This window comes from Osmia bicornis, unplaced genomic scaffold, assembly GCF_907164935.1.
Source record: "Osmia bicornis bicornis unplaced genomic scaffold, iOsmBic2.1, whole genome shotgun sequence".
NCBI lineage: Eukaryota > Metazoa > Arthropoda > Insecta > Hymenoptera > Megachilidae > Osmia > Osmia bicornis.
The window spans coordinates 88,692-110,695 of NW_025791432.1; the positions used below are offsets into that span (position 1 = coordinate 88,692).

The window sequence follows — 22,004 nt, forward strand, 5'->3', positions numbered from 1 at the left end:
CCGCTTGGGCGGCGTCAGCATGGCCAGTGGTGGCCTCCCAACCGGAGTCTGCACCCGACTTGGTCGGGTGGCCTTCCTCTCCGGGGCCCTGCTTGCCTCCCGGGTTCGTGGCGGTTGATACCCGCACCTGCCTCCTCGTGGAACCGACATTCGTATGAATCTCTTCCACTCCTGTGGTGTTAGGGTCAACGGCTCGTCTTGTGCCCGTTCTCGGAGGGAAAGTCTGCGTATGGCTGCTGCTATTTCGTCTTCTCTCAGCTGTGCAGCCATCTCGAATCTGTGCCGGGCGCTGCTGCTGCTGGCCTTTTATAGCCCCCGGGCCGTGTCCGGCAGAGAGGGGGTTGGTGACGTCGCGCCTCTGCGCGCTGGCGTTGCGCGGTGGCGTGCCGCTGTCGCTTGGCTGCGCGTTGGTTCTGCGCATCTTTGTATCTCTCGTACCGGTCACCGGTTTGAGATCTCTCACGTGGACGTGGTCCACGCGTTTTCCTTGGTGATCTCTTAGATCGAAGATCACCGGCGGAATTCTCTTATGGACCTTAAAAGGTCCGGTGTAACGTTTCGAGAGTTTAGCGTTTCTCTCGTTGGCTTTGCTCGACAGGATGTGCGAGCGCTTCCATACGTGCTCGCCGATTTTCGGTTGCCAGTTCCGCCTACGCTGGTTGTAGTGGCGTTGGAACTCTTGCGCGAGTCGTACTCTGGCGAGGTCTTGGGCATCTTGCAGGTTTTTAAGCCGTGCTGGCCATAGTGTTGTCGTCTTCCGCTGGTTTTCCTGCTGGAAGCTTCCTGGCGGTGTCAATTCACTTCCGGTGTTGAGATACGCCGGTGAGTATCCGGTGGAATTGGGTCGTGCTGTGTTATACGCAAAAGCGATTTCTGGTAGATGTTCGTCCCACGCTTTTTGCGTTTTTCCTAGGTCCTGGCTAATCATTGTTTTTATAACCCTGTTAGCTCGTTCGACAGGGTTACATTGCGGCGCGTATGGTGGTGTGCGCCGGTGGACGATTCCGCTGTCGGTAACAGTTTTTTCGAACTCTTTACCGACGAATTGTCTTCCGTTGTCGGTCGTCACGACACGAGGTGTTCCATGGCGTAGGATGACGAGTTCTTTTAGCGCTTTAGTGACGGCTGGTCCTGTCGCTCGTCGAAGCGGTCGAAGTTCGATCCACTTCGTAAATCTATCCTGGATGACCAGTAGTGTTGTGTTTCCGGTTTTCGACCTCGGGAGAGGTCCGACAAGGTCTGCTGAGACCATTTCCCACGGCTGTTGTACGTTTGTCGCGTACATGTTTCCCGGTGTAGCTTGCTGGCTTACTTTGTACTCCTGGCATTTTGTACAATCCCTGACATATTTGGTGGCTTCGCGTAGCATTCCTGGCCAGTAATATGCGTGAGCCAGGCGTGCTAGCGTTTTGGCCACGCCCAGGTGTCCGGCGGTCGGAATGTCGTGCGCTTCTTTCAGGACTCTGGTTTTCTGGTCTTCTGGTACGCAGATCTTCCACTGTTGGTCCGGTTCGATCTCGTTGAAGTCCAGCGTGTGTAGGATATTCCTGTATGTTTGAGAATCCGCTCAGCCATGATGGCGCTCACCGTCGATCGATTTATCGACCGGGAGTCGCCCATCTAGGTAACACGTGAGCAAGGGTCTTCCCGAAAACTCTCGCGTCAAGCCGCCATTGAAGATCAAAAATCGATCAACGTGCACGTGCTTACAGTTCAAGTGAAAGTTCAAGTACGACTCAGCAATCGCAGACGATCAAGAAGGCTCAACAAGACCCACGGAATCCGCAGCAACTCATCGTGCGACCGGATTGCAACAGGTACAGCTCAATTACGACGAGTTTAGAATTCAACCGAGCCGGCAACCACGTGTCGACGACGCACATGCTCACGGGACAAATCACAGCAGCGGGCTGAATTTATATAATTAACAGCGCTCTCAGTTCATTGTCAACGCTCAGAAATCGGTATGTTCAAAGCTAATTGTTCATTGTAAATTCATTCCACAACAATTCATCGCCTTGTGTTCAGTTGTTCAAATCAAAGAATCAAGTTAACTCTGTATGATTGTGTTCAAAGAATCTCGTTCATCATTGTCAAATCGCTGCTCAATTCTAAACTGATCAGACGATTCACGTGCTCAAATTTATAGTGTGACTTCAAATAAATCAATTTGCAAAGCCATCCTGCAAGAGTCATTCTTTCCGGCGCAATCCATCCGGGATTTCCACCAATCCCGAACATTTGGTCCTTCGAGCCGGATTGCGCCCTTGCAGGACTGGGTTTGTTGCAAATTTGGTTCGATCATTGTGCGTTTCAATTGTGTGTCTCGTGTGCGTAACGGTTTCGGTGGTCAGCCATCTTGCTCTCCTTGGCAATTCAAATTTCACTAACACTCTCGCCACAACAGGTGGCGCTCAGAGCATCAACTCAACTAACTGAAGGGAGCCGAATCACAAGACCAGTTCATCCAACATAGATCAGCTCAACACACATCAAGATGGCTCACTCACAAAAATCGACAGAAAAATGGAGCGAGATGCAAGACAGCTCACAGGAGTCCTTGGAGGTGCCAACAAAGACGGCGTCAGCCCGCACCTCACCAGTGCTGGGAGTTCAAGAGAGCGCGCGTCGAACGCCATCACCTTACGCCCACGCCACAAAGGCAAACACGTCCGTCTCCATGCTGGCCAGCGAGCTACAGATCAAGGTGAGGACGCAGCTGGAGCGGATCGACACGGCTCAACGCCTGCTCAAGCAAGCTCAAGAGCGGAAGGGGCAGTTTGCCAAGGACGAGCTCGACGATCTCAAGCAGCAAATCGACGAAGCTCAAAAGGCGTTCCACAAAGAGCACGCCCACTTCGAAATTGTGTGGCCTGCGACGCAGCTCGATCATCCGTATTTCGAAGAGAACTACTTCCGCCAAATGCAGCGTGCCAGCTCAGATGTGAGGTCGCTCATCGCTCAAGAAAGGACGAGATTGGCGACACAACGACCAGATCAACCAGCCGAAGCAGGGACCACTCAACCGTCGAATCAGCAATCTCGCCTTCCGGACATCTCACTGCCGAAATTCGCCGGCGATTATATACAATGGCCATCATTTTTCGAGCTCTTCAATTCAATTGTGCTCAAGAAGGCTCACCTTGACGATGTGGAGCGGTTTTATTACCTGAAAGGATGCCTGGAAGGAGATCCGCTCCGAAGCGTATCAAATCTCCCGCTCACCGGCCCATCTCTGCACGCTGCGATCGCCCAGCTCAAAGGGCGCTACGAGAATAAGCGGCAATTGGTAAAGGCCCATCTCGACCAGCTCGCCTCTCTGACAGTGTACCACAACGATCCAAAGTCACTGAGTCAGCTCGTCTCCACCGCCCTCGAAACTAAGCAAGGAGTGCTCAACATAATCGAGCCCAGCTCACTCGGCGAGTGCATGCTGGTGCACCAAATGTGCCGCAAGCTCGACTGCTCAACCAAAGAGAGGTGGGAGCCATCACTGGGATCCTCCACGGAGTACCCTAGCTTTGATCGGCTCGTGGAGTTCGTGACCTCACGGGTGTGAACTCTGGAGAGTTTGGCAGCGGATCCTAACAAAGCCAGCTCCAGCCAAGCCAGTTCAACCTAAACCTGCCGCTCAACCGTCCACCTCAAGAACGATGACTCATCCGCTGCCAGGATCATCAAGATCAACCGCTCAAGGGGCCCGAGCAGTAACAGCTGCGACTGCTCAACAAGAAATTACGTACCCCTTCGAAAGACCATCGCCGTTCGAACAGTGTGACTGTTGTGGCGAGCGACACTACATTGTCTCGTGCGAGCACTTTCGAAGGATGGCCCTGAAGGATCGAGCCATCTGTGTCAACCTCAACAGGCTCTGCTTCAACTGCCTGGGCCGACACAGCGTGAGGGCGTGCAGGTCGACTCAAAAATGCAAGGAATGCTCAGCACGTCACCACACCATGCTGCATGGCGCCCCGCCAGTGCCGCCTCCACCTGTGTCCGCACAGCAGAGACGCTCGACTCACCAGTCCACGGCCAGTTCATCGAAGACAACCTCATCATCGGCTCAAACCACTGAATAAGATGCAGGTACAGTCGTCAACAAACCCGCTCATCTAACGCTCCTCGCAACGGCTCAGGCTCTCCTCAAGACCGACTCAACACTCCACAACGTTCGTCTGCTCATCGACTCCGGATCAGAACTCTCTTTCATCTCCGAAGAATTAACCAACCAGCTCAACCTTCGGAGACACCGATTATCCATCACAATAATTGGTGTTGGTGGAATAAAATCAACTGAAACTCGCGGTGTGGTGGATATCACTCTGCAGTCAGCACACTCAGAACAAGCCATCTCGATGCAGGCTCACGTGTTCGCAGCCGTATCGACAATCCTGCCATCGTTCTCAATGAGAACTCCGGACTGGCCTCACATAAGAAAATTGAGGTTGGCGGACAATGCTTTCTTGACTCCACGACCAGTCGATGTAATCATTGGAGCAGATTTCTACGGAAGGATCATCAAGCCAAACATCATCACAGGCTCACCAACAACACCAATTGCTCAACTTTCCATTTTTGGATGGCTCGTCATTGGCCCAGTTAACGAATCACACTCAAATACTAATTATTCACACTTTGCAGTTGTTCAAGACGACCAGCGCAACCTGCAAGAGCTGCTCACCAAATTCTGGGTTCAAGAGGAGTCACCGATGGACATTCCAAGCATGCTCACTCCGGAGGAAGAAGAATGCGAATCACATTTCTGTGCGACTCTCGTGATAACACAGGAAGGTACATCGTTCGCATTCCACTCAAGGCACCAGCATTGCTCTTAGGCAATTCACACAAGATTGCTCAAAGATGTCTACAAAGCACTTTGCGACGACTCTCCAAGGATTCAACATATAACCAGCTCTACGTCGAGTTCATGAAAGAATACGAAGAATTAGGACACATGGTAAAGGCTCCAGATCATAAACGAATTTCATCACGAGAGGCTGAGAACGTTGGGCCTGATGGGGAAATGACCTTGGTACATGATGCTTCGGCATCAGGAGGGTTGAGGGTCTGTTCTGACGGTTCAACACCTCAGACCTCTGCACATCTTCAACGATATTATTTGCCTCACCATGGAGTTCTACGTCTCGACAGTTCAACAACGAAGCTCAGGGTTGTATTCAACGGATCAAAAGCTACGACATCAGGCAAATCAGTCAACGATTTAATGCATACTGGTGCTAATTTGCTCTTGAATGTTACAGATGTTCTATTTTGGCTTCGCCATTATCACCACATTTTTGCCACAGATATCACAAAAATGTATCGCCAGGTAGCAGTTCACAAGGATGATTGGGATCTCCAGCGAATTCTTTGGATCGATGAAGACCGCAATGTCATCCCTTACCAGCTCACAACTGTCACGTATGGCACAAAGGCGGCTCCCTTCCTGGCGACACGAGCACTCATGCAACTTGTTCACGATGAGGGTCATCGATTCTCTCTGGCAACGCCTTCGCTCACGCATGGCAGATATGTGGACGATATCTTTGGAGGAGCAGACTCAATCTCGGAACTTGTGGAGGTCGCTCAACAGCTGATTGTATTGTGCAACCCGGGCGGATTCCCACTCGCAAAATGGCATGCGACTCACCCCGAATTACTGAGGGCTGTTTCGTCATCCACACAATCGTCAGCTCCCATATCATTTGACGACTGTGCTACCAAATTACTCGGAATTCAATGGATGTCTCAGACTGACGTATTGTGCTTTTCATCAACCTCGACTAATCAACCAAGTAAGTGCTCAAAACGCCTCGTATTGTCCGAAGTGGCTCGGATATTTGATCCATTAGGTTTCGTCTCACCGGTAATAATACGAGCGAAAATGCTATTACAAGAGCTCTGGCTACACAAGATCAATTGGGACGACCCATTACCGTCTCAAATTGTTTCACGATGGTTCACCATCAGAGAAGATCTCAACAGCTTGGCCAAGCGATCGATCCCAAGATGGTTCAACACATGGAACAATTCATCTGTAGAAATTCATGGATTCTCTGATGCTTCTCAACTTGCCATGGCAGCAGTGATTTATATCACTGTTAGCTCTCCGTCCAACAACTCAACGACGTCACTTGTCTGTTCTAAGACAAAGGTTGCACCACTGAAGAGGCTCACAATACCAAGATTGGAGTTGTCTGCAGCACTCCTGTTGGCAAAACTCACAAAATATGTTCAATCAACGCTCAAGGTAAAGATCAATGCAACGCACCTGTGGACGGATTCTCAAGTTTCGCTCATATGGATCAAATCGCAAGCATCACGTTGGAAGGATTATGTTCGGAACAGAGTCATTCAGATCCAAGAACTCACTCCAAATGCGCATTGGGGGCATGTTCCAGGTACGTCTAATCCAGCCCACTGTGCTTCACGAGGCATTTCGACAGATCAACTCCAACGATTCGAGCTTTGGTGGAAAGGTCCTCCATGGATGGCTCGAAATCAAGATCATTGGCCGGAGCAAAAGGAATTCTCAACTTTAACCAGCGAGCTCGAAGTGAGACCCAATGTCTCACTGTTTGCCTCAGCTCAAAAGCTAAGTTATCATTGGGATCTCATTTATAAATATTCATCTTTTATTAAGCTGTATAGACTGACTGCACTTTGTTTCAGGTTTGGCTCACGGCTTAAGAGAAAGCTCGAAACTCCTCCTGTGATCATCATACCATCCTGCGACATGGAGAAGGCGCAGCTCTTCTGGATTCACGCAACTCAACACTTGTATTTCACCAGCGAAATGAAGACCCTCAACTCAGGCTCAACCCTGCCTGCAACTCAACCCTGTCTGCAACTCAACCCTGCCTGCAACTCACCCCTTCAGTCGCCTCACCGCCTTCATCGATTCACAGGGAACAATACGGGTAGGAGGAAGACTCACAAACACAGCGCTCAGCAGGGATGAAAAACATCCAGCGATCCTTCCACGGGACGCTCACCTGTCGAAGATCATCATTGAAGATGCTCACAAGCGAACATTTCACGGAGGAACGCAGCTCACGCTCGCATATATTCGACAACGGTACTGGATCATCAGTGGCAGAGCTCCTGTCAAATCTCACTTCTTGAGATGCGTCGTGTGTGCTCGTCAGAGGGGGATTCGTGCTCGTCAGATGATGGGTCAACTACCTCTCTCTCGAGTCACACCATCACGACCATTCGCTCACACCGGGGTCGATTATGCAGGACCGATCACAATGAAAAATTCAAAGGGAAGAGGCTCGAAAACGATCAAAGGATGGATCTGCGTGTTCGTATGTTTCTCCTCATCGGCAGTTCACCTCGAGGTTGTCAGTGATTACTCAACAGAAGGATTTCTGGCAGCCTACAGAAGATTTTCATCGAGACGGGGGATCGCTCACAAATTGTATTCTGACTGTGGTACAAATTTTATTGGAGCACAGGCAGAGCTCAAACGCCTGTTCACGTCAAGTTCACAGGAGCACCGACAGATCGCATCGATTCTGTCAGCTGACAGCACTCAATGGATGTTCAACCCACCAGCTGCTCCTCACATGGGAGGAAAATGGGAAGCTGTGGTGAAATCGATCAAGTACCATCTCAGGAGAACCATTGGTGAGCTCTTACTAACATTTGAAGAGTTTTCCACTCTCCTCACACAGATCGAAGCGGTGCTCAACTCACGACCATTGGAGCCGCTCAGTGACGATCCCGACGACATCTCTGCGCTCACCCCAGGACATTTCCTCATCGGCTCAGCACTCAACACGATACCAGAACCATCACTGCTCGAAGTTTCACCAGGTCGGCTGTCAAAATGGCAGCTGATTCAGCAAAGGGTTCAGCATTTCTGGTCTCAATGGTCTCGACACTACCTACAGAGACTTCAGTCAATCTCGAAGTGGCACCATCCATCGAACGATATCAAGACAGGCTCGTTGGTGCTGCTCATGAACGAGCATCTTCCACCTAGCAAATGGCCACTCGCAAGAGTGATCGACGTTCACCCCGGAAAGGATGGTCTCACCAGGGTTGCAGCTGTGAAGACTGCAACCACAACTCTTATCTGACCGATAACGAAGTTTGTCATCCTGCCGATTTCCTCGTCGATCAGTTTCTGCATGGCCGGGTTGCGTGGTCGGTACCGCTGCTTTATCGGTGTTGTTTCCTCGAGCCGGATCTCGTGATCCATTAACGGGGTGAGCCATCATATCCCCTCGAACGCTCTTTTTTCGCGCCCCAGGAATTGGTCTAGCTGCTCGTGGTCGGCTGGATTGAGCTGTGCTAGGTCAATTGGCGCTTTTACCGTGCACTGGACAGGTAGACTTGTCGGCTGGTTCTGGTGGTCTGTCCTGTCCACGCGTTGTTCTCCTAGCCACACTTGCAGGCCCATCCTGCGTAATAGGTCCATGCCGATTAGCATAGGATAGGCTAAATTTGGCATAACGTAAAATTCATGTTTTCTATGCATGCCATTGTAAAGTACCTGCCCCCTATAGCTGGCATAGATTTTCATCTCCTGACCATTGGCTAAGGAGGAGGATAACTGGTGGTCTTCTTTCTCCCATCCGGCCTGTTTGCAAGCCTCGGCCGTTTCGTCGCTAATGCACGACGCGGCGGCCCCTGTGTCGAGTAAAGCTTCTACGTTACTTTTGCCTACTCGGACGGTGATAATTATCCAGTCGTTTGCAACGGCCGTCGGCCGTTGATCCTCGGTGATCTTGTAGTGGATGGTGTTCTGGTCCTCTTCTGGCTGGCTCTTCTTTCCTTCCGGTTTCTTCTTCTTTTTCTTCTAACGGCGTGTGACGTTATCACGCGGGTCGGGTTCTTCTGGGCTGGTCAGCCGGTTTACTGGGGCCGGGGTTTTCCGGCCCCTCTGGCGTTTCCCTGCCTCGGACATAGGCAGGTTCGCGTCATTTCGCCTACTTTGCCGCAGTAGGAGCAGAATCGGACAGCCGAGTTCGGGCACTTGAATCGGGCGTGCCCTGATTGCCCACAACGCCAGCAGTGCGTTTCTCGACTATAATTGGCCGCAATTTTGCTGCCGCGGGGTTGGTTGGAAGGTCTCGCGGCTGGTTCGCTTGATCTTGGAGCGCGTCTCTCTTCGGCCTTTGGTGTGCTGGCTCATTGTGTGGCGATGAGCTCAGCCACATTTTTTGCTCGGGTTATCAGGTAACTGATACCCTTGAGCTCAAATCGGTTGATGTAGAGCTGCAATTCTGGCTTTAGATTAAAGACGATGGCATCGAGGAGTTCCTCCTCGGTGTACTCTCCTCTGCGGCGCATTAACGTCGTTATTTCGTTAATGTAGGTCCTTATCGGTTCATCTGGACCTTGTTTGCGGGCGGCGATTTGCTGGTCCAATCGCCTCTTTTCTCCGGCTGGTACGGAGAATTTTCGTAGCTATTCCTGGAGTTCCGGCCACGAACAAACTTTGTTCGCTGTATTCCTGTACCATATTTGGGCTTGCCCTCGTAACAATTGGGTGAAGCCGGTACGCATCTGGTGGTCGGTAAGGCCGTACGCAGCTTGTAGTTCTTCCAACTGCTCCAGGAACGGGTACGGGTCTCGTCCGTCAAACTGGCAGTTCCATTTTCTCATTATCTCCATCGTTTTTGACCGGTCTTCGTGGTGTCTGGCGGCTGGTTCTGGTGGAGGGGATGGCCCTGCTGGAGACGCCGTCATCTCGGCGTTCGTGTTTTCCCCGCGGTTCGGTGTTGATGTGGCCGCGGTTTGACGGCTTCCGAGGTGTGTGTTCGGAGCCACTCACGGGCCATCTCCGCGTGGAATTCTTCATAGTCTCGGGTACGGTCGAGTTCTTCCTTATATCCCGGCTCATCGTTCGGTTTGTCTGGAAACTCGTCCGGGTGTTCTCGGACGTAGTCTGCCAGACGCGTCCGGAGGTGGACCCATGTTCCCAGGGTTGGCTGCTGTAGTCTGCGTAGCTCGCTGACTACCTGGTCCTTCTTTAGGCGATACACCCAGGCGACGCCTGCCATGTCGGTTTGCTTCCGCGGAATCGATTCGGCCAACTGTTAACAGCCACTGGATCTGGCTGGATTGACTGTTTGCAGTTGCCTTGTCGAATTAGTCGGCAAATTCGGGAAGGTAGGCTGTCCGTGGTATATCCCTCTGGTCTGGTCTTTTTCAGCTCGGTCTTCTAGCTGGATTCGTTTTCGGCTGGTGTTCTCGTTCTGGATTCTCATTGCTTCGCTGTGTGTTCATTTCGATTGCTCGGTAACTTCTGTTCTGATATCCGTTTGCTCGTTCCTTATATACTAAGTCTTAATTCTAGTGGCTCCACCGTCCTGATTCCGCACTGTTCGGGCGCCATGTAACGGGGTCGTACGGTACGGTGCGCACGGCGTTGCGCACCGCGGTCGGTTTCCCCGTGCCAGGGTTCGCAAGGGAACAGGTCGGTAAATAATGAGGCGGTGATATGTTAGAAAAATATAAATTTATTCAAAGAATACTGAAGCTACTGGTGGACTACGTGGATACAGGGCGGCGGTCCTAGCCTCGCCGCGCTGGAAGCCGGGCGGTGGTCTCCGGCCTCGGATACTACAATCAAAATATCGTCTGGTGATTAGACGCGTGGAGCTATATTACTTAAGACTAGAGTACAGGTCATACGTACTACGGTCGGAACCCGATCCGTCACAGAAATTACGCGGAACTTATGCCTAACGCTCTTACAAACTACTGCGGTCGCTACCGCCTTACAAGCTAAATGAGTACGGACGCACGCTGGTGTACGAGGAGCGCGGGCGCAAGCGTAGCGCGAACGCGAACAATCTAGCGAAGGCGCCGAGGCACTATCGAGTGCCGAGGAAGTCAGGAAGAGGAAAGACCCGATTGGGCTGACGGTATTTTATTCAATCGCGCTGCGGTGTTTCGCGGTGCGGTGGAGTTGTTGCCCGTTTGCCTCACGCGGCTCGTCTTCTCGTACGCTGAGGTAGAAATGAGCAGCGAACGAGACGGCGACCAATCGTGGCCAGCCTGGGTAGCGCCGCGAAGCTGGACGGAATCGGCTGCCAAAGGCAGAGTACGGTGCCGTGTAGGCTAGCGTTCGAGAATCCCCGCGGAAGCACCAGCAGAGATTATGAACGCGCACTAGCTTGGTCACCCCGGGTCACCACGGGAGCTACAGGAGCTGCCAGGTCGTAGAGTAGTGCAATGCTACGGTCCGTTGGCCAGAGATCTCTTCGCCAGGAAACCCATGGCGTCGACAGCTCTGGTGCTCCGGTCCGGACCTCCTAGGAGGTCCCCTCGGGGCCGAAGCCCCGAGACAACTCATCGATCATCGCATCGATCGCTCCTACTTATAGTCTAATCGCACGGGAGTGGGGATGCCGCCGCGGCGGGGGCCCGCGATGCGCGGCGCCGATTTGCGGCTGTCGTCGCCAACACTGTGGCCCCTTTGTTTGAGGTAACTCTGCACTATTCTAAGCTGTATTCACTATTCCGAGCTGTAAATGCCACTTCCAGCGCAGCTGTGCAGAAGAAGAACAAGAACAAGAAGAAATATCTCGGAATATGTGCGTGACGCCCCTTTCCTTGAGGTAAATCTGCAAATATCTCGGAAACGGTGGGAGCTATTGCAAAATGTTAACAGATCTTTTTTGTAGGAAATTAAATTTTCTACTATTTATGTTCAGTGACATTTTTCGATGAGATCCGTAGTTTTCGAGATATATCGAGATATTTAAATGTGCCGAAGCAGGACCAAAATTATAAGGAAAAAGAAACACTGGCCCCATTTTTTGAGGTAACACTGCACTATTCTAAGCTGTATTCACTATTCCGAGCTGTAAATGCCACATCCAGCGCAGCTGTGCAGAAGAAGAACAAGAAGAAGAAGAAATATCTCGGAATATGTGCGTGACTCCCCTTTCCTTGAGGTAAATCTGTAAATATCTACGAACCGGTGCGAACTATGGCAAAATGTTACATAAAAATCTTCTTGTTCTTCTTCTGCACAGCTGCGCTGGAAGTGGCACTTACAGCTGGGAATAGTGAATACAGCTTAGAATAGTGCAGTGTTACGTCAAAGAATGGGGCGACAGTGTTTCTTCTTGCTTATAATGTTGGTACGACTTCGGAACTTTTAAATATCTCGATATATCTCGAAAACTACGCATCTGATCAAAAAATGTGATAGGACATAAATAGTATGAAATTTCATTTCCTGCAAAAAAGGTTTGTTAACATTTTGCCATAGCTCGCACCGGTTCCGAGATATTTGCAGATTTACCTCAAGGAAAGGGGCGTCACGCACATATTCCGAGATATTTCTTCTTGTTCTTGTTCTTCTTCTGCACAGCTGCGCTGGAAGTGGCATTCACAGCTCGGAATAGTGTATACAGCTTAGAATAGTGCAGAGTTACCTCAAAGAAAGGGGCCACAGTGTTTCTTCTTCCTTACCTAATCGTTAAGACGTTCGTTTTGAACGGCTGTTTATTGTCGTTTGGAGCGACGACGCTGGCCGATTGTGTTGGCTTGCAAGGCAACAATATGGATCTCTCTTCTTGTCTCTGAATCGATGCATGCTGCCCAGTTACCTGGTTGTTGGAAAGTCCCTGTACGAGAGTGCATACAAACCTCTTTATTTACGGCCGGATTTGCGCGCGTAGCTACTTGCACTAGAAGTTTTTGGAATCAGTACTGCACGTGTTTACCGTAACGATACAAAACCGTATTGGCCCAACCACCGGCTTCTTCGTAGCAAGAGCCATTGGCTTCTTCCCGGTGAGGTCAAGCTCGGTGATTGGTTAGCCTGACCGGCATCCAAGGTGGCTGCCGGTCGCGCTGAAGAGTGCTGCCGCGGTTCGTGTGGCGACGGTTGAAATCAACGCATTTTCGAACACTATGACTTATAACCGTATAATCTATAATTTATAAAGTAGGGGGGATTGAGCCAATAAGGCCTACGGTTATATTTAGTTGGAATATAACTCATTTGCTGTATTTATTATTTTACGTTATATTACATTTCATTACATTACATTACATTATGTCCGCTATGTATGTCGGTTATGTTGGTTACGTATGTTGCGCGTTACACACTTTCTGTAGTTCTCAATTTGTGAATATCCTTAGCTGTTTTACCTGCATTTAGTTTACGTGCATTCATTCATTTATTATTCATTCATTCCTTCATTTTGATGTTGATTGATTAAAGCTATACATTGATCTGATTCGATTTTTCTTGATTTATTGATTCATTTCTGCTTCATATTTCATTTCTGCTAGTTGCCTGTTACCATGATTTATTCTAGTTTCATTGATTTATTATTTTATTTTACTAACTAATATTATTTGACCGACAGTTGTTTTTATTGGACTCACGGGACTTTCCTGACCGCATGCGTTGTTGACGTTGTTTGACTTTACTGGTTGATTTTGTCTAAGTAAATGCTTTATTCTATTTATTTATTCGGCCCTTCGTTCTGTGGCGATTCCTGATTCCGTTGATTCTGTTGTTCGGTTGTTCTGTTGTTGTGTATAATCTGTTTTCTGTGGCGCGATATGGAGTAATACAGTGTGTCCTGCAATCTGCGCAATCTGTGGATCTTATTCGGGTTGATTCATTTGATTTCATTTTATTTTTCCTTATTGTTTATAATTTGTAATTTATATGTAATTTATATTTATTTCATTCCATCCTATTACAAACGTATGATTCATATTTATATATAATAAATAACCGTAGTATTGATTTTACTAACTGATTTATCCTCCAGCTTGATCTGTCTGGAAGCTTGATTTGATGTTCGTGTGCTTTATACCTTGGTGAAAGTACTGTATATCAGACTTATCTTTGATGATGAGTTTGATGGTAAGTATGGATTCCTAGGATTGCACGGCTGCACGATGGATGGTTTTGCAGTCGATAACTGTGTGTACCGGGTAACTGGCGCGCGGTAGGTAATTGCTACGCGGCAGATAATTGGTCTGTGGATAACCGTTACGGAACCGTTACGGAGCGAGCGGCCGAGTATTATGTGGTGGATGGAATATTTGCGGTTGGTAATATCTCTGGTGCTGCGGTTGGTTACCGAATAGGGATAGCTTTACGGCTTATCTTCGGGCAGTATTGCATGCTTTACTTATTACGATGCGTTTTGCTATCGTTATCTTACGTAGGTACCTTACTTCTGGTTTTCATCGCGGTGATTTATTGAAATTTGTTGAAGCATTTTCGATTTTATTTCCGCTTTTCGCTTTTGAACGTTTATATATTCTGTATAATTAGTTGAATAATTTGATGATTTGGTGGTTAATTTGATGGTCGATAATCATTATGGTATGGACGAGGGAATTCGAACACTAGATATCTATGTTCTTTATGGTTTATGGTCGCGCTCCTTATTTTACTTCGCCCGGTTTCCTATCTTAGTTGACGTTGGCATGGTCATCGGTCATCTATGATGTGATGTGATACGAAGTGTTAAGTGATAAGTGTCATTTGAACTGAATTAATTAATTAATTGAATTGAATTTATGGAAATTATTGAATTTTGAATTTTCTAATTTAAATTCTGTATTTATTCGTGCGGATGTGATTGCTGTGACAGTGCGCGTACTAATGTGCTACGCTCGCAGGTATTGTATTGTAGTGTAATTGCAGTGTATTTGCTAATGTGGTATCATTAGCTCCGTTTTGTGCATTTTATGCATTCGGTGCATTTATAATACTTACTATTACATATTATATATTTTATGCTGTATTATGTTTTGTTATATTATGTTATATTGTATTATGTTATAATATTGTATTATAGTATTGTTAATGTATTGTATTATACCATGATCATATTGTATTATTTTATTTATGTTATTAATGTTATTACATCCAAGCTACGTTCAATCTACGCTCAATTGCGTTCAGCCTGCGTTCAATCTGTGACCATTTTAGGCATTGAATATATTATATGTTACATTATAATATTATTATTTTAGACCTTGGATTGTGTCCAGTTATTCAGCTATATTAGTTAGCTATGTTAGGCTATACTTAACCAGTATTCTGTATTAAATTGTATTGTATTGCATTATTATTATATACCTTCCTAACTTTCTATTCCATTCTATTATTATAATTGAGTAAGTAAATGTACAGAGTAATTAACAATGGCATATGGCATATCGAATTGCATTGAATTAAATTACTTGATACAGATTATTAATATGTGTCTGCTTTATTTTACCTGCTGTGATTATAGCTGTGGTTATATCTGTGATGATTATACATGCGATTATATTTGCGGTTATATTTATTTGACTTAGTTTAATGGGTCTTGTATTATGGAATTTAGAAGAGTCTATCTGGATTGGATGGATTAATGAGTTTATATCATATGCGTATATTGCGTTTATAATCCCTTTGCATATTTTAAGGGTGGGTTTGATTCTGATTCTGGTTTCTTGTTTCTTAGTTCTTAGCTCCTTAGTTCCTCTTGTAGTATCATGCATTGTTTCTAAGCTTTCGGGGGGTGGTTGTGCTCCCAGGCATTGTCAATTAATTGTAGACTATAAGATGTATCATATATCCTTTAGCAATTTAGATATGAATGACGTGTAACGACATTGGTTTATTGGTTTATTGTTCGCCGTTAACTATTCACTATCCTTATTCTTTTCTTATTTCTATTCTTCGTCACTTGACATGTTTCAGTGACTTCTTCTTCAATTGAGTGTTACGTTTTACGTTCCATGTTCCTATAATATTATTCACTGCTCTTTTGTAGCTCTTCGTACCCCCACTCAGGATAATGTTTTGCATACTATGTTTAATTCAATTCTAGTGCAGCTGTGACAGTTGTGAATCTGTGTATTTGGAATACTTACGGTACTTTATGCAATCTTTTGTACATTAATTACCCTTTCTTAATTACAATTCTGATTCTGATTTTGATTCTGCTTTGGAAAGTGTTAGTTCAGTATTGGTTAATACGGCTGGTGCTCAGGGAGGCATACGCTGCGGTAGTCCGTCCTGCATGATACAATGTCTTTATGGTTTTCTATACATACATATATGCGTTATGGTTCCTTAAATTCTTTGAATTTCTTGACCGTGGATCTCATATGACTTTCTTATAGGAGTGTCTGGCTTGGTTTAGCACCTATATGCCTTTACTATTAATTAGTATTAAAGGGGGTTTAATGGAACTGCATCATTTAAACTGACTATGGTTTGAGGAGTTTAATTAAATATCTACATCGGTATACTTATTAAATTGATTATATTTCGAGTGTTTTCGTTACATATTATATATACACATATGTTCTTAGTAATTTTGCTCTATTGTAGTGTAGTTTAGTTTTCTTATACCTTTATATTATGATTTAGTAGTAATATGGTTGTATGTGGGGTTTATTGTTGATTGTTTATTATTGATTAGTTTTCACCACGCGCTGTATTGCATCGACTTACCTGTATCAGTATTAATATTAATACCATACTTATCGGAGCGGTATTATAATCCAGTAACAATCTAATCTACTCAATTTATAACTATTTGAATTGTTTGATCTGCCTTATGGTTTATGCCGATTTAGGTCACATGTGCTCCCCATATTATATCAGATGGGTATTCTCTTCTCCTGTTATGCGTTAATTACACTCTACCTCCACTTCCATTGGCTGGCGTTAGGGCTTCCTGCAAATAGACTAGGATTATGTTACATTTTACATTTAATACTATGGTTAATTTCTGATGTTAACAGTTCTGTCTCTTCCTATTATTCTAATTATGAGGTATATGTTGCTACTTATCTTTATTGATGATTTGCTCGCAATAATTTCTAATTGTTTTTTATTGCCTTCATTTGATCATTGATTGTACTCCATCATGTTCGCTTGCCAACCACGTTGAGGTTGTGGTCGCGTAAATGTTCCTGCAAGTAAATTTAAGTAAATTAATAGTTTCAATGAATGGTTTCAATTATTAGTATTACATTACGCTCACCTATTTATTTTCTACCGAGCTTCATTCTGGTTATACCCTATATTCTATATTTTATACTGTACCTTATTTACCTTTACCTCTGATAATAATTAGTAGCATTCTATGTTATGTTATGTTTGCTTCTCTTCTGTCATGGCTGGCTTGCTATTTGCTATCTGTCTGGCGACTTTATTTTACTTTACGGTTCACATCCTTGGTTTATTTCATCTCAAATTTATGGTTTATCTTGAGTTTAATTTTATGTGATTATATTGTGCGCTAGTGTTGAATGTTAAATATTGCTCTTCTGCTATCTGGCTGCTCGGCTATATGTATGTATGTTTGACGTTTTAGGTTTTGGAGGTTTTGTTGGTCATTTGCTTATGTCCAGTTCACATATGCTCGCTTGCCTGCTTGCGTGCAATACTACTTATGTTTACTTCACAGTTTCTCACGTTCTCATATTGCTTACTGTTTCTTTTACTGTTAACTATTCATTAACTGCTCTATTGCATTAGATGCATTAGATGCATATATATATTTATTTCCCGTTTTTGTGTTTGTGGTTTGATTTAACCAGTTTCAGTATGTTTAGTATGTTCAGTATGCTTATTATGACAGCTGTTATTGAATGTATGGGCACCTCTATCCTATTCATGCGCTTCATGTGCTTATTAATTCCTATTCATTATTCATTATTTATTTATTCATTCACTTATTCATTGATTCATTTATTTATTCATTGATTCTTTACTCGTTATTTATTCATTATTTATCGTTGCATATTTGGGGCATCCGAAGCGCTACTCGAAGCGCTATGCTTGTCATGAGCGTGTGTGTGTGTGTGTGTAAAGTATGTATGGGACAGGTCATCGAGGATTGCAGCCTACCAAGATGTGGCACAGTCAACCGGGGAAAGGACTCGCCCCGGGCCCTGGCTGTGCTGAAGAGCAAGCCCTGTTAAAACAGGTGAACACATGGCGCGACCACCCGTTGAGCAGGAGCTCCGGTTCCTGGTCGTGGCCGAAGAAAAATGGCCTGTCCTCGTGGAAGGTCAGGTGGGCGTGATGACATCTAGGATAAGCCACATCATCATTATCAACCAACCATGGTGGACGAAGATGGACACGGTCAGCCGTAGAGATACGATGTCCCGGTTCCTGGCCGTGTCGAAGAGCAAGCTCCTGCCCCGGCAGGTGAACACATGGCGCGACCACCCGGAATGGGCTTACTTCGGTTCCTGGTCGTGGCCGAAGAAAAATCCTGAGAGGTTTTAGTGGGTAGTATGTCCTGCCTTGGGAGTGCCCACTCTGGGCTGCACGTCTAGTTCGCGCCTTCAGGGCTGTGGCCTACTCTTGGGCTAAACTCAACCCTTAAGGGTTGTGTTGCCAGGTTGCCCCTTCTGGCGTTGCCTCTTTGGGTTTGCCCTCACCTCATCGGCGCCAAGCTGCCCCTTCAGGGCGGACATGAGTCCCACACTGCCCGGGTCCCCTGTAGCCGAATAGACGAAAAGGGGAACCAACCTGCGCGTGCGCAAACGCATTACGCCTTCCAACTGAACCAAAAAAAAAAGAAAAAAAAAGGTTTCAGGGGGACCCACGGATCTGGCCAAGTGTACTGGCTGGGCGGGGAGGTGATACCCTGACGTGGCGCGTCCACAGGTGGCGGATAGGGGAATGCTCGCCATGCACTTTTCGGAGTGCAAGGAGGGTAGGAGTGAAATAGAATAGCTCCCGCGGAACAAACACCAAGGGAAGGAATACCCATCAAAACCTCACCTGTGACTGGGGGATAGAATACAGACACGGTAACCCTTGCCTGTCGTACAAGGCGACTGAAAGGGGGACGTTTGCTGCTGCCGAAGTAGCCTCGCAGATGACCCGGGGCGATGCCGGTGGGATCTACGGATCCTGGCAGGGCCTCCCTTGCCGGTAAGGCCTGGGTCGGAGAGGCGAAAAGCTGGCTGCAGCGTCGTTCAGTTCTCCAGGGGCCAGACTGCGTGGCGGTCGGGTGCGAGTAGCGAACCCGGAGAGCCCAAGCAATTACATCGTAACCCAGTGGTCACGTTTCGCTGGAACGGGGGGCTTGCCTTCATTGGCCGGCCCGCGAGGAAGTCAACCGCTATAAAACATCTCTAGCCCCAAGCTGCGGTACGCGGTGATGAGGGCGCCCCTGGAGTCAGCGCCAGGGGTGGCTGATGGGTGCATCAGTCTCTAGCGGCCAACCCTGGGGTATCTGGCGACCCCCCGGGTGTACTAGCCTTACCTGGGTAAGGCGGCTCTGCCCGGGTGGACACACAGACCGACCCACTCGTGGGAACACTATGGATGACTTGAAACTAAAAACGCCAACAACAACAACAAACACTGGACGGGACGTACCGACGACGACTGCGGCTGTTCAACAGGACACGAGACGGGAAACGGGCGCGGAGGATATGGCGCAGCCCAGCACTAGCAGAGTAACGGATGCGCGCCGCCTATCCGTCCGATTAACTAGGGCGGATGTGGAGTGGCCTCCCCTGAGGCCGGTACGAGGAGGGTACGGAGTTTCCCTGGCGGCCTCTGATGCCCCCACATCCAGAGAGAGTGAGGTGGACTTGGACTCGGACGAGTCACTCTCCTCGGCAGTATCACTGGAGGCACGGCGCACGAGCAACAGTGGTCGCCCGCCGACCACGGGCCAGTACGTGTGACTCGCGGCGGCTAAGCAGAGAGTCCTGGATGCCCAGCGCCGGGAACTTGACCTGCTGGAGGAGAGGAGGGTGCTCGAACCTAACGAGGACCCTATAGAACCGAGTCGGGGTAACAGGTCCCTCCCGGACCCTGAGGACCTGGCGGAGGAAGTCAAGTCCCCACGCGCGACCTTATTGCGCAGTCCTTGGAGTTCTGTCGCGACATCGACAAGGTCGCGGGCGTCTTCAAGGGACTGAAAGGGACATTTGTTCGCAAGCTGAGGATGGCCTCCCGCTACCTTAAGGCCATCCACACGGAAGCGGGAATCAGGGCTGCACCTGCCAGCGCCGATAAAGAGGTGAAGGAGCATCGCGAACAACTGAAGCTGCGGGAGTAACAAGTGGCTGCCCAGGAGGCCCAAATCGACATCCTGCAAAATAGCCTGGCAGACATTACGTGCAGAGTCGCTGCCACAGAGGCGCCTGAAGGCCCCGGCCCATCCAAAAGGTCGGCGAGGCCCGGCTCGCCGTTGTCTGGCGAAGAAGCGGGCAGGAAAAGGAGGAAGGACGCAGTCGAAGCTTTCGACTTACCGTCTTGCCTGCCTGAATGTCCCGTGGTGCAAGTCCCAATCCCAGCTGCTGCACCTGGAAAAGAGGAGGGGAAGGTTGGTGGCCTCGAGCCCGACCTGATGAGGGGATTTGCGGCTCTCCTCGAAAAGGGCCTGTCGGGGCTCCGGGCGGAGTTCAAAGCCGCTATTGCAGCCGTCCATCCCCCGCCTAAGAGGGCGGAGCGTGTTAAGGGGGAAGCTACGGCTGCGACCATCCCCACTGCATCGAGGAAGGAAGCTGAGAGACGAGTGCGGAATAGGACCCTGCCTGCCACGGAGCCGTTGCCGGGGCCCTCCTCAGCACCCGCCCAACCGGCATCATTTGTGGAGGCTAGAATGGCCCGGATTGTCGAAGAACATCGGAGGACGGCGGATGCGACCTGGGTGACGGTGGTCGGCCGCCGCGCTAAAGCTGCAGAGAAGAAGGCGGCAGCGGCCAAGGCCCCTCCCTCCCAGAGCTCGAAGGTGGTTGCCCAGAAGGGGCAGAAGAGAGGGGCGGCACCGGCGTTTAAGGGGCAACGGGCCCAACCTGCCAGGCAGAAGGCCCCCCGCCATCCTCGTACTGAGGCGGTCACCATCAACCTAGCTGCCGAGGCTCAGGTCTCATACGCCGAGGCCATGCTCATGGCCCGGGACCGGGTCAAGTTGGAGGAGCTGGGCATCACGACGTAAATGCCCAGAAGAGCTCGGACCGGTGGCTTGGTCCTCGAGTTACCTGGGGAGGACAGGACGGAGAAAGCTGCCAAGTTGGCTGACCGACTCCGCCAGGTGTTCAGTGGCACCGAGGTGAGGGTTGCCCGCCCCATAAAAATGGGCGAGGTTAGGGTGACCGGTGTCGACGACTCGGTCACCCCGGCGGAGGTGGCGGCCGCATTGGCCGCTGCGGGGGGTTGCTTCGCTGAAGAAATTAAAATGGGGGAGATTCGCACCTCCCCCCAAAGGATGGGAACTGTATGGGCGAGATGCCCTCTAGCGGCACTCAAAAAGTTATCCGCCTCTGGGAGGGTTCTGGTCGGGTGGTCCTCGGCCAGAATACAGGCGCTACCACCGCGGCCATTGCAGTGATATCGCTGCCTGGAAAGAGGGCATGTTAGGCAGCGATGCACCTGCGAAGCTGATAGGTCCGACCGCTGCTATGCGTGCGGAGATTCGGGCCACGTGGCCAGCATGTGTAGCGCCACCCCGCGGTGCCCCCTATGTGCGGACCTGTGGCGGCCCGCGGGGCATCGATTGGGGGCAAAAAGTTGTGCCCCCTCCTCCTCCCAGAGGAAGAAGAAGAGTGCCGTTGTAGGGGCAGGAACAGCCCCCAAGGAACAGGCATCAAGGACCAAGCCTGCGGAGTCGAAGAAGGGGGGCAAGAAAAATCCCCCTGTCAAGTCTGCGAGTAGAAATGCCGCGGAGGCGGCTCGTAAAGCCTAGGTATGGCGCCCAAGGGCCCTAAACTTCAGGCCAACTTGAACCACTCGGCCAGGGCTCAGGACATGTTGTTCCAAACCCTGGCCGAGTGGAAGGCTGGGTTGGTGGTGGCCGCGGAGCCGTACCGAGTCCTCGACAGAGCAGATTGGTTCGGGACGAGGACAGCTCCGTGGCGATTATTGGCACCGCAGTACCTCCACACCCCGCCCCACTGGAACGGGGTCGGGGGTTCGTCGGCGTCCTGTGGGGTGAAATAGCGGTGGTGGGGCTCTATTCCCCTCCCAGATGGCCTCTCGCGCAATATGAACGGTACCTGGACCGGGTGGGGGACTTTGTCTC

General features: G+C 49.0%; 3 protein-coding genes across 3 annotated transcripts in view; 2 read left to right on the forward strand and 1 right to left on the reverse strand.

The window, feature by feature from the left end:
* The first annotated feature begins 4,406 nt into the window (after positions 1-4,406).
* On the forward strand, positions 4,407-6,961 carry LOC123989161. The gene is made up of 2 exons (XM_046289838.1): positions 4,407-4,791; positions 4,836-6,961. Exons 1-2 carry the CDS (start codon positions 4,407-4,409, stop codon positions 6,959-6,961), a joined length of 2,511 nt encoding a protein of 836 aa, XP_046145794.1.
* A 211-nt stretch (positions 6,962-7,172) lies between these two features.
* On the forward strand, positions 7,173-8,087 carry LOC123989162. Its single transcript, XM_046289839.1, has one exon. The coding sequence runs from the start codon at positions 7,173-7,175 to the stop codon at positions 8,085-8,087; it is 915 nt and encodes a 304-aa protein (XP_046145795.1).
* A 1,765-nt stretch (positions 8,088-9,852) lies between these two features.
* Positions 9,853-22,004, reverse strand: part of LOC123989163 — a 48,167-nt gene continuing 36,015 nt past the window's right edge. The window contains exon 3 of the mRNA XM_046289840.1: positions 9,853-10,081. Coding sequence (XP_046145796.1) covers positions 9,853-10,081 — 229 coding nt within the window. The remainder of the gene's footprint in view (positions 10,082-22,004) is intronic.